The sequence below is a fragment of the Carcharhinus amblyrhynchos genome, chromosome 12, assembly GCF_965287045.1.
Source record: "Carcharhinus amblyrhynchos chromosome 12, sCarAmb.v2.hapA, whole genome shotgun sequence".
NCBI lineage: Eukaryota > Metazoa > Chordata > Chondrichthyes > Carcharhiniformes > Carcharhinidae > Carcharhinus > Carcharhinus amblyrhynchos.
In genome coordinates this window covers 12748170-12760917 of record NC_137335.1, presented here as the reverse complement: position 1 = coordinate 12760917, position 12748 = coordinate 12748170, and the positions used below count along the sequence as shown (strand labels likewise).

The following is a 12748-nucleotide window of genomic DNA, read 5'->3' as shown; positions in this document are numbered from 1 at the left end:
ACTAGGCTGATACCGGAGTTGAGGGGGTTGAGCTATGAGGAGAGGCTGAATAAACTAGGCTTGTACTCGTTTGAGTTTAGAAGAATGAGGGGAGATCTCATTGAGACGTATAAGATGATGAATGGGATGGATAGGATAGAGGTGGAGAGACTCTTCCCACTCAGAAAGGATAATAGGACTAGAGGGCACAGCCTCAAGATAAAGGGGGGGCGGTTTAGAACGGAGTTGAGGAGGAACTTCTTCACTCAAAGGGTGGTGAATCTCTGGAATTCTCTATCCGTTGAAGTGGTGGAGGCTGCCTCGCTAAATATATTTAAGACGCGGGTTGATGGGTTTTTGATAAGAGAGGGGATTAAGGGTTATGGGGAGAGGGCGGGAATGTGGAACTGAGCCACGACAGATCAGCCATGATCTTACTGAATGGCGGGGCAGGCTCGAAGGGCTAGATGGCCTACTCCTGCTCCTATTTCTTATGTTCTTATGTGGGCATGCATCATCAATGCCTCTAGCTCTGAGCACCAGTATTTGCATGCATGCCAGTGCAAGTGAGCCTGTGTGTTCATCCATGCATGCATACCCTAATGACTGCATGAGGGCCAAATGCTTGGCATTCTTTGTTGTATTTCTCAGGCTGCAGGTTAACAAATTTGCAGTTTTGACTCAAGAAAACCTGGTTTATTGGATCTTTGTTGCTCACTGTTTAAACAGTGAATTGCATTTGGATTCAGTAAAAAGAAACAAACATTTACTGTGACCAGCTAAGGAGATGTAAACGGGGGGGCCAATTCACTCCCTCTCTCTCGGTCATACAAAATCCAATGGAAATTGGCATGGCACTTTCAACACTGAACACAAGATTCAACCCAAAAGACATGGATGACAGAAACAGACTTAAGTACTCAGATCCAATTCGGACAAAGGGACAATGTTCAGGAGTAATATTTGGCCAATTGTTAACAATAAAAGCTAGTGACATTTACTGCTTTGCTTGGTTAGTTTTGGGTTTAAATCCTGCACAACTTTGTGCGTAATCTGACAAAGTTTGAACAAACGTACAGGAATAAGACATTAAACATTAATGATCTGTTTTACTCACCAAGTACAGGATTGTAAAGGTTGGTAAATTTTGTGAAGGATGGAAATAAATGCGAAAGGTAGAACTTCTTAAACAAAGCAAAAAGAAACTTAAAGCCACTTTCTTGTTTCTCCTTATTCTTCCATTCTAAGCTTGCAGCCTTCAAATTAGAAGCAAAAAACTAGTTGAGGAACAACACTTGATCATTCAAAAAAATTAGTATTCAGAATATTGTGAAAAACATATTCAAACATAAAACATTTAATTCTTCCAGCTGGTCGCTCTTCTCCCTTTGAGATCCTTGACACAATATATTGCTAACCAGTTAAGAAGACAATCTGAGAGCAGCCAACACCAGCAAATTCCCCCATATTCTTCTTGTGAGAAGAAGCTTACCTTCCATCAGTAATTTTCATTCTAAGATTGTGAATGTTCTGTGACGATTTTTGGATCGCTATTCAGGTTCAAAAGTTCATTAGGCTTTGAAACAACCCAACCAAGCAGGGAATAAAAAAAGATTCAAACATACTGGTATCTCTGTGCAACACTTTTCCTTCAATTACAATTGTCATCACTCTCAGTCACATTGTCTCCCATAATCTAAAATGAATATTCATTAAAATGCAAAACTCAGCAGATACTAGCTTTGAAAATCAACGGGTGAGTAGCTCAGCATTTACAGTGGGTGTACACCTACCAGGAAACACCAACACTCACCCAAGCAACATGGGGGGAAAAAAGTCCCTCATTTGCCTGCAAATAATGTAAGCATTCTAAGATACTAGATCATCTAGGGAATCTGTCATAAAAATGAACTCTTAAAAATTAATCTCTGCTATAAAAGAACTCTGAAAAGTTAACCATTGCTATCAATGTGCTTTCACACCCAGGGGGGTACTTGCAGTTGCCCCTGTAGTCTCCCTTACAAAGCAGGGGCATTTTAACAACATTAAACAAAAAGTTGCTATCAACCATCTCGAAGACCCCATATCCACCTGATCAGTCCGAACAGCCATACCTCCAATGACTATACATTAGACCTGTCTCGAGATACTGAGACGCGAGAACTCCCCAGCCCTGCCTCTCCTTAAATTACTGCCCTATGAAGGATGAGAGGAGAACTCTATCCCACGAGTCCTTCCCAAGATGTTTGCTGCATGATCAAGACACAGTATATTCAAACCCAGCTTAGTTAACCACTCTGCATTTCCCCAGTTCCAAATAGGGCAAGGTGTATGCCATATTGGATTTTTGAGACCTCAATTGTTTCCGCAGGAACAATAAAATTTCCTTGATTTTTTTTCAAATACATCATTTTTCATCCAGCATGCCACTCTGGGTCATCAATTTACACCATACAGTAAGTGTTTCACTCTTAATTGTAAGTTACAGCACTTCTTTAGTCAAGGGGCAAAGGATTTGTAATATTCAGCTGCTAGTGAGTGATGATTCCACAAGAGTCATTTCCTCTAATGTCCAGAGTACCATGCAGAATATATTCACTGTCACTGAGCAGGTTCAAGGTTAAGGGGGGAGTTTTATATCATGCAGTGAAAAATATAAGCACATTATATTGCCAAGAAATTGAATCATTGTCAATTTATTTTCAACTGAACTAATTTGCTAACAGAACAAATTTTGTAAAGGACAGGAAAGGTGGGGAGGAATCAAAAAAAGGATGCAAATATATTTACAACATTGACATGGTTCTTTGATTGTGGATTAAAGACTTGTACTTGGTATTCAGCTATTATACAATATCACAACCATGTTCTTCAAATAGTTTTCTAGTAATCTGTATTTTCCTCTAAATGCATGTTTTTCATTGTACTGACACAGTAGCAACTGACAGAGGTGTTTTGCATTTTTGCCATAACAGCATGAAAATGGGAGTCCAGCTTTGGGGGTTGGGGAGGGGGCTTAGGTCAGCTGCAGAACGCTCAGGTGCCATTGTGCAGGATTTCGTGATCGGCTGGTGAACCAGGAGACCTCCTCCCACCCCTCCCGCCATGGGCAGCAACATTGCTAATCCCCACACCAACACAGGCCACTAGCATAGGGGCTACAGGACCGAGGGGGTCATGATGGGGGGGGGGAAAATCTCCTGGCAGACCTGGGACATGGCCCCCCCAACCATCACGACCCCCTCGGTGACCCATCCCTACACAAGAACCCCCCCCACGGACATCCCCCTGCAGAGGTCTCCCGTTGTTCCACCCCACCTCAACCTTACATATGCCCCACCTATTCCTATATATGCCCCCTACCCCTACATATGCCACCCCACCCACCCACCATTATTGTGCAAACCACCTCCTCACATCTGTCATGGGACCGAGCCTGGTGGCCAACCAGGCACTGTCAACTGGGCATTGCCTGATACGCACTGCCTGGCCATGCCAAGCACCAGTGACTTCAATGGCCTACAGTTCCTCCCCATGGCACCTGGTCCCCACTACTGCAGACCATGATGCTGCACTGACATGGGCAAAAACACATGGAAGGGCAGAGGCAGCTGTACTGAACCTGGTAATCCATTTAAATATAGCCAATTTCATTGAAATGGGCTTTGCATCCTTTCTTGCAGGCAGAACAAGATCAGGAAGATAGCAATCCCGGATTTTTGGCCTCACACCCTGTCTTCCCAGCTCACCACTCTGATCAACTGGTGAAGTCAAGCCAGTAAGATTGCTCCCAAAAGATCTCCCGGGAATATTCAAAGCAAGACAGGGAACTCTATTTGTGTTTGGCAATACTCAACTCTGCATTAACCACAAAAAACAGATGAACCAGTCGTTTGATTAATTTACTGTTTGTGAGACCTTGCAATTGCAAAGTGCTGCTGTCTCTGCCAGCATAATGGCAATGACTATATGTTTAAAAAATTTGGTTGTGATCTGCTTTGGAATAATTAGAGAACTTGAAAACAATTTTACAAATATTAGAACCTCAGGGCAAGAACAAAAAGAAAAACTGCCGGACTTCCAGCTTCTGGTTATCATTCAGTACAATCCACTGGTGCAAAAGTGCTTTTTTTGTGGGCATTGAGTAAGACTATGGCTGTGATAGTTTTGACAGTCAAATATTCTACCAACACTTCCTTCACATAACTCTTATACAAGTAAAATACAAGAGCGCTGCCACTCCTTGGAACTGTTTCGCACTAAGGGTTGGCAAATTGAAGAGTGGAAATGAGAACAACAGGGTAACTTTAAAAAATTGGCCCAACCATCAATTTCCAGGTGCAACAGACACATTGAACATACTACACTTCTACAGTCAAGAATAATTCAGTACGTAAAATGTTATTTCTGCATATTCCAAAACACATGTTAAAAACTTCTATCTCTCATTCCCACAACTTCAAGGTGTCCAAAGCATTTCACAGTCACTTTTACTTTTAATTGTGGTGCTGCATTTCATGGGCCACCCATGGGAAGCAAAACAGGCAGATGGGCCCACAACTTGGGAATACTGTGCCACCGGCACCATATTCGCCAATGGCTTATCTGTCTCACCGTTTTCACAGGTGGCTGGGGAGGCATTGGGTGGGCCGCACAGTTGAGCCCTAATTAAGGGCCTTGATTAATCATTTCTCCAATTTATCAGCGATGAGAAAAGCCTGCGTAAGCAGGTTTAACCATGCAGCGCTGGTCAGGGAAGGTTCGCAGAGGGGGTTTCACTTTCTCCCCGGCCCTTTGTGTCAATCAGAAATCCGTCGTCACCATCCATCCTTCATGTACAAACTAGCCTGTAATCACTGTTACAATACAGGAAGCACAGCAGTCAATTTGCGCAAAGCAAGCTCCCACAAGTAGTAATATAATAGCCAGGTAACCTGTATTAGAGATGTTGATTGAGGGGTAAATATTGGCGTTACCACTGGGCTAACTGCCCTACTCTTCTTCTTTCAAATAGTGCAATTTGATCTTTCATGTCTCTCCCCACCCTCACCTCCCAAAAAGATGAGCCCTTCTTATAATGTCTCATCTGAAAAACATCTCCAACAGCATACCACTTCCTCAGTATTCCATAAGCATACCACTTTCTCAGTATCGAGCATAAGCTTGGATTTTTTGTATTTAGTATTTAGTAAGACGTGAATTTACAACCTTCTGACTCAGGTGAGAATACTATCACGTTGGTTGCAAGTCCAATTAGAACAGAAACTTGACAATGAATTATATTTATTCAATTTGCATTCAACTACTCATTGGCTATACATTCATTTCTTGCTTATATGGTTAAATCATGCACTGTTCCACTCTCAACTTGACTGAAATATTGGCATTATTATAAATACTCTTGATTTACCTGGATCACCATGTACTTCAAAAGAATCTGAAGGAAGTATAAAGTCTGGTCATCCGATATCTTTTCACCCAATACTGATGGTAATAAAGGAGTAATGTCTTCTGCAGCAATTTTTACTAAGCATAAAAAAAGGTAAAAGTCATCAGTATCTAATTTTGTGCTGATTATTGTGTACAGTTTTAATTGCCATATTATAGAAAGGACATAGATGCATTGCGGAAAGTGCAAACAATTGTGAAGGTGATGCCAAGTTATGCATATCAGAAAAGGGTGAACAGTTCTGCAGCAATACAAAAAGAAATTCCCTGTTTTTTTTAAACCACAGAATCTTTCAGTGCCAAAGAGGTCCATCAGCAACACCACCTCCCCCCCCACAAAAACCTCCTGCCCGTGTTCGCTCATGGATGACTCTTCAACTAAGAAGAGCAGTTTCTGTTAGTAACCCACGTGAATTGAAAACCTGACACTTTCCTGATATGTATAACCTGTCAATCTCTGGTATCATCGTCACAATTTTTTGCCCTTTCTCAATGTATCTCTGTCCTTTCTATAATATGGCAATTGGAACTGTGTACTATAATCCAAGTGCAGTCTAACCAGTGTTCAATACAAGCTTAGCAAAACTTCTCTACTTTTCAGTTCTAACCACTTAAGAAATAAATCCTATTTCATGGTTTGCTTTTTACCTTATCGCTACCTTAAGTACTTTGGACTCTGAATAGTAGCAAACAAAATTTACCAATGCAATTTTGCTTTAAAAATATTCCATTATGTATTTAACAGTATCTCAGGGCTGTTTGACTATGTGACGTTAGTGTACCTTTAAAAAAGGTTTTTAAAAAAACATGATTTCTGCAGCTCTCACAACTTCAGCGGTGTCATTGTTGCTGACGACTGGAAATGTCCTTTTATTGCTACTTAAGAGGCTTAAATGGGTTGTTTGTGTTTACTCTGGGATTAGTTTTATGATCCTACATTGTTAGGACGACAGTCACATGTTTTGGGACAATTTTTTTCTCATTTCAGTTTGGAGCTACAGGTTTGAGTTTCAGAAGGAACAGCAAGCCAAAACTAAGTGTTTTCCCTCTCTCCCTGTTCTTTTTCTTCCTTGGAAACTCGTTTTCCTGAAGGATGAAAATCTGCTGTTGTTGGAGGCTAGACCAGAGTCTCTCTGGAGTTGAGAAGCTGTTTGGTCTTCAGCTTGTTCTGAGTGAATGAAGACAAAGTTTTCAATTCTCCAATCAAAGGATTCAATTTCCAGCATCACGTCAGCATTAGTCTGTGCTGCATTAAAACTGTGAAAACGGTCTTTTATCTATGGGATTGGTTTGATTGGAACATTGTAGATATCTTTGTTAAGGGTTAGACATTATCATGATTGTTTCTTGTTTGTAATTGATAAAAGTTATTGATAATTTTCTTACTATACATGTTAACTACATTCTTAAATAAACATTGTTTGATACCAGCTTCCCAGTGGGTCACTTGAATCATATCTGAAGTGAAACATCTCATGCTTATCCTACAAAATTCAAGATGCAAAACTTATGATTCAGACGAACTTCTTAGAATACTTTGTCATTTCTACCCTGAACCATAACAACTGCATAGCTCAAAATAGGCTTTAATCAATGTTAACCCCACCCCCCTTGACCTCGGAGTAACTCCTTTCTAAAACACTAAAAATAACTTTCAAAAAATAAACAGAGCCATTTATATTTATAAAGGGTAGTATAATTAGTTCCTTAGTAAGCAAGCCAACATTTTCAAAGCTTTTAAAACATCCTTATTAGAACCAGCTTAATTTTTAGGCTCTCTTCAAAGGCCTGCAAATAGAATGCAAATTAAAAGATGTCCGGTGGTGAGTAATTCATTTTGGATGGTTAGTTTCATAGGTGAGCCAGCTTCTAACACTGCTTTTTTATAAACTCACAGAAAGAAATGACAAAATAAATTGAGAAAATACTCCTCACACTGAACATAATTTGCAATTAGTACTCCACAATCTTAGGCACTGGTTACACTGATTTCAAGCGCAGTGCAAACCGGTGGAAATTTGAGGGGGAAGTTTAATTTTGGAGGTAATCGTTACTTTCATCGATGGTACAAAGGTGAATGCCTCTCTATAAATGCTAATGGGCGGCATGGTGGTACAGTGGTTAGCACTGCTGCCTCTCAGCGCCAGGGACCCAAGTTCAATTCCTGCCTCAGTCACCATCTATGTGGAGGATTACATTCTTCCTATGTCTGTATGGGTTTCTTCCGGCTGCTCCGGTTTCCGCCCACAGTCCAAAGGTGTGCCGGTTAGGTTGATCGGCCATGCTAAATTGCCCGTAGTGCCGGGGGATTGGCAGGGTAAATGCGAGGGCTTACAGCAATAGGGCCTGGGTGGAATTGTGGTTGGTACAGAGTCGATGGGCCAAATGGCCTCCTGTACTGTTGAGATTTTATGATTCTGTATTGCTGTTGGCCCCACTGATATTGGGCTGGATTACTAACCATCAGATAGATTATAGGAGGGGTTTGTGAGTGTATCAAGAGTACATGGTCCAATTTGAGATGAAACAGCTGGAAAGCCAGGGACTAGACATGCAAACAAAGTTAGCTGCTCATCTGAAGAATTCTCTTGCAGTGCTTGAAGCCAAAGCAGGTAGAGTCGAATTCCTTCACATCTTATCTGAGGAGAAAATTTACACAGTATTAGTCAAAGCTTATCAAAGTTTGCACATTTATAATGAAGTACAAGTCGTACCATGGCCAAAAGAATTTCATCCATACCACGTGTCATGCATCCACTCAGTGCTCTGTATCATTAATGTGTTATGCAGAAATATAACCAGACTAGCATTTGCAATTAAGATTGTGTGGAAAAGCCAATTAAAAACAGTCAGACTTTTTTTTGTGCTATACACTGGCTAATTACTTTGAGGTGTTAATTATACTAACAGGTACAATTCTCGTCATTTTTATTCTGGACAGCCGTCTTTCTTGATAAAATGACACTAACCATTTGCCAGCATCACGAGTGTCAAATACAAAGGCAGTTAACCTATATTAACCTATTTTGAACAGTCCAGGAAATTTGAAATTGGCCTCAGTAGTTGTGAAAGACATTAACAAATGCAGCAATCGGGACTTTGAAATTGACGATGGTAAGGCAGTTTCATTTTTACTATTTAAAGTGGTTCTACTGAACTGTAGCATCTTGTAATCAGTATTGTAATTTAAAAAATGAACACCCAAGTTCATTGATGTCTCGATTGAGCAAGATGGGGAACAGAAAACATTAGCCCAACCAATATAATCAAATATTAGCTCGAAAGCACTTTTCTTTTGTTGAGGAAGTCACTTAACTGATTAAAACAATTAGTCAGTGGAGAAAATTAACTGCCTCAATGACACTGCTGCCAAAGTTTTTGCATGGGTTTTGGAAAGAGGCAAGTACTCTTTCTTTGCAGCCACAGTACCTTTGCACTGTAATTTCAAATATGCAAAAATTGTAGCCTTCAGCGCATTTGGAGAACAAACGAGATCTTGTGCATCAGGAAACCTACCTTTGGGATGATCACCAGAGGATCACACACTTATCCAAGATGAGGGCCAACGTTTTAAAAGTTTCAGCAACCAGCATTCTTACTTTTATGTAAACTTGCATCCACAAACACACATTCAACACTTGCACATTTCAACCAGCACTTTCTACCATTGTTCTACACCCTTATGCTGTGATATTTACACTAACTCTGTTCCCCAAAAACTTCAAATTTCCCCTTTCTGTATTGTGTCTATTATGTTATCTCAGATTTTAAATTAGCTGAAGGAGTTTGGATTGAAATTAGGAAGGCAAGCTGCTCCTTGAATATCACAGCACAAGGCAGTACTAAAAAAAACTGAAAGAATTATTTGGTCACCAAAATCTCTGGGGAACAAATCTTTCAAAATTGCAGAACAACACAGAATAAATTAATGAAATGGCATGTGTTTGCTACTTATAGTGCAATTTACAGCAAACAAATAGGTCAATAGGTGTAAATGTTCCACATGGCCCTCCCTTCACCCTATTTCATTTAACACTTATAGCACATCCTTCTCTTTCTTACTTCAGCTACTTACTTAGCTACATCTTAAGTGCAACTATCCTATATGCCTCAACAGATTCTTCTAGCATTAGTACTATGTTTCACATCCTAACTACTTTCTGAATTTATTTATTAAAAGCAGTCATTCAATTTATGTATATACTATTAAAGACTTCTATCAGATCATCTTTCAATCTTCTCTTCACTGGACAGTTTAGTTTGTGCTTAATTTTGATATTGCCTGAACAATTTGAATTAAGATTTACAATACTTTGTGTATTCTACACAAGGGTAATTTATCTGCAACGCAATTGTAAAAGGCTATTTCCAAGTACTTCAACTATTGAAATGTGACTAGTTCTAAATAACAAGAATCAAAATGACTGGCATTATGCTGTTGTGTTTAGCTTCTGCTTTTCGTAAAAACTAGAAGTTACACAGAACCCTAATTAAAACAGGAAAAAAAAGACTACAATATTAGTAACCCAAGACACCCAGATGAAAAATACCCTCCACTCAGTCACCTGAAAGATCAGCATTCAAATTTAAACTACAATAATCCTTTGACTTTTATTACATTTAATGATAGGTTAATTGATTGAAACCTTTAAGATCCTGTGGGGTATTGAAAGGGTGGGTGCGGAGCAGACATTTCCTCTTGTCAGAGAATCTAGAACTAGGGAATCACTGTTTAGAAATAAAGGGTCGCCTGTTTAAGGCAGTGATGAGAATTTGTTTTCTCTGGAAGTTTTTTCGTGGTAGAAGTAGAATCTTCAAATATTTTTAAGCCAGAGCTAGTGGCTTATTGAAAAACAAGGGAATAAAAGGTTATCAGGGGTAGGTAGGAACGTGGAGCTGAAGTTAGGTTCTAAGGGACGAGTGACCTACTCCTGTTCCTAATTAATATGTAGCGAGTGATATGTATTAATATAGAGCTGAGGCAATTTTTTTTCTCCCAGAGGTTGTGAATCTCTGGAACTCACGTCCTCAAACAGCAATGGAAGCAGAGTCTTTGAACATTATTGAGGCAGAGCTAGATAGATTCACAATTAACATGGGGGTGAAAGGTTATAACCAGATCAGCCATTATCTTATCGAATGGTGGAGCAGGGTCATAGGGGCGATTGACCTACTTCTGCTCTTAAGTCTCATGTCTGAATGTAACTTAAGTGCTTTTTTTGAAATATTTTGCAAAGTCTTGCCTAAAGACCAATTACAAAAACAGGTTACAAATAACATATTGCTTCTTTACAGACAAATGCATAAAGGATGTCACTTGGTGTGACCCGCAATAAATTAAGCCATCTGCTGTGCACTTGTTCCTAATAATATCTGTATTTTGTCAGAGGGACAAATATTTTGGTTTGCCACAAGGTTGGAAGTCATCCAGCAAACTACCAATGCATCCTCTCAGTGGAGCTACAAATGTTGAGAAGGTCATTAAAAGATCACTCTCACACACCTCCTAGATGCTGACGGTGAAAAAAGCTACTGAATTAGATGCATAACCTCCTCTGTTTCATTCCTCTGAATTGAGCCAAAGAATCAGGGGGCGGAGATGAGAGATAAGCAGAAAGGAGGACATATAGCCTTGACAAAATAAATTAAACTTCCTACCTTGACAGAGTTTCCAGTGTGCAGAAGTTTCTTCAAAATTGAGCCTGAAGTATTAAATTTGTGCAAATTAGAGATTGTAGATGTAATCATGTAAATATTATAAGCAATTTTGAATATCACTGAGGTAGCAAAGCACAAAACATCAATCCTTTCAAACAACAACTTGAAAGGGTTGCAGAATGTCTTCTAAATGCACGGACAGAACTTACTGAAACCATTTCAAGATTCATTAGAAAAGTTAATTAATAAACTCAGCTTAATTCAAATAAACTAAAACTCTCTTCCAACCCTTCCATTCAGCACGACAACCCAAGTTTACCCGTTTAAAAGACCCGTTTGGGGCTGGAGGGTTGTAGGCTCATCCGCGTGTCTAATATTGAATTTGATGACCTCAGTTCAAGTTCTGCTCAATACGGTTTGCCAAAGCATCTGCGGGTTTTGGAGGGGAACATACTTCAGCAGTCCCACAACAGATCACTATTCAGAATCTCAACAAAAGCAGTCAGGTTGACCTTTGGCCATATTCAGAAATGTTGCCAAACCTCTGACAAAGTTCACATAATTATGCCAGTAATTATGGCAAGTCACCAGAGGTAAACAACAACAGGAAGCAGTACCTACAGAAAAAAGGAATACAAAATTGTTGAGGGAAATATGCTCCCCAGAGGTAATTATCTTCCAAATGTTTTAATAATTTTGTTATTAACTCAAAGATTAATGTCAAAATAATTAGAAAGTAGAGAAGCCAGTAATAAAAATGGTGACTGTTAAAGGCACGACTGGAAATGTACCTGCCAGAGTCAGAAGATTGTAAACTCAAGTCCCTATTTGAAAACCTGAGGACATACTTTAGACTGACATTGACTGCAGTGCTGCTTCATAAGAGGTGCCATCACTTGGATGAGACATTAAATTGAAGCTTAGTCTATCTGATCAGATGAACGTGGCACCTTCGAAGAATAACAGGGAGGGCCATCAATCCCTGACATCATTAATTTCTCAAAAGAGTCCCCAAAATACATGAACTAGTCATTTGTTTCATTTATTGTTGGTCTAATCAGGTATCCAATCCTATCTGGTGACTCAGCACAATAGAACCAAAGAGAATCTCATCCATCAGGCCATTTCAGTGTCATTTGCATCACAGTCCCGCCTGTTGGATGCATTTAGTGCTGGCATACCGTGCTTCAGGCTGAATCAGGTCTAGATCACACTGTAACACCACTGACTAATGTTCAATTGAAAGTAGCACACAAGCCCCATAACCACTTAAATTATACAAATAATCATCAGCACCTCAATCTTCCGAATGGTTCATAACACCTCATTATTAAAAGATGATGGCACTTTGACATGATATTCGCTCTATTTTCCTGATCAACAGAGAATGGCCTCCTATACTTCCTACCAAAATGGAACACCTCTTCACTATATTGAATTTCACTTGCCATTTATCCATCAACTCTAAGTCTGTTTATGTCTTCTTGTATTTGATAAGCCTCTTGTCACAAACAATGTACAATTTTTAAGTCGAGTGTTTCAACTTTTTAGGCTGTTTGAGGGTCTTCCTGCCTGGGAGTCTCCAGAGACATTTGACTGAAAGGTCAGGTCTTTTGGGTTTTTATATATATTTGTATACACATACACACATACTTTAATGAGG

The 12748-nt window shown here is 39.6% G+C and overlaps 1 protein-coding gene across 2 annotated transcripts in view; it reads right to left on the bottom strand.

Annotated features, from left to right (window-relative positions):
• Positions 1-12748, bottom strand: part of ralgapa2 (Ral GTPase activating protein catalytic subunit alpha 2) — a 474330-nt gene that overhangs the window by 348126 nt on the left and 113456 nt on the right. For both annotated transcript variants that reach the window (XM_080200068.1, XM_080200069.1), the window contains exons 5-8: positions 11086-11129; positions 7889-8066; positions 5390-5505; positions 1097-1235 (exon numbers count right to left, since the gene is read on the bottom strand). In XM_080200068.1, coding sequence (XP_080056194.1) covers positions 1097-1235; positions 5390-5505; positions 7889-8066; positions 11086-11129 — 477 coding nt within the window. The remainder of the gene's footprint in view (positions 1-1096; positions 1236-5389; positions 5506-7888; positions 8067-11085; positions 11130-12748) is intronic.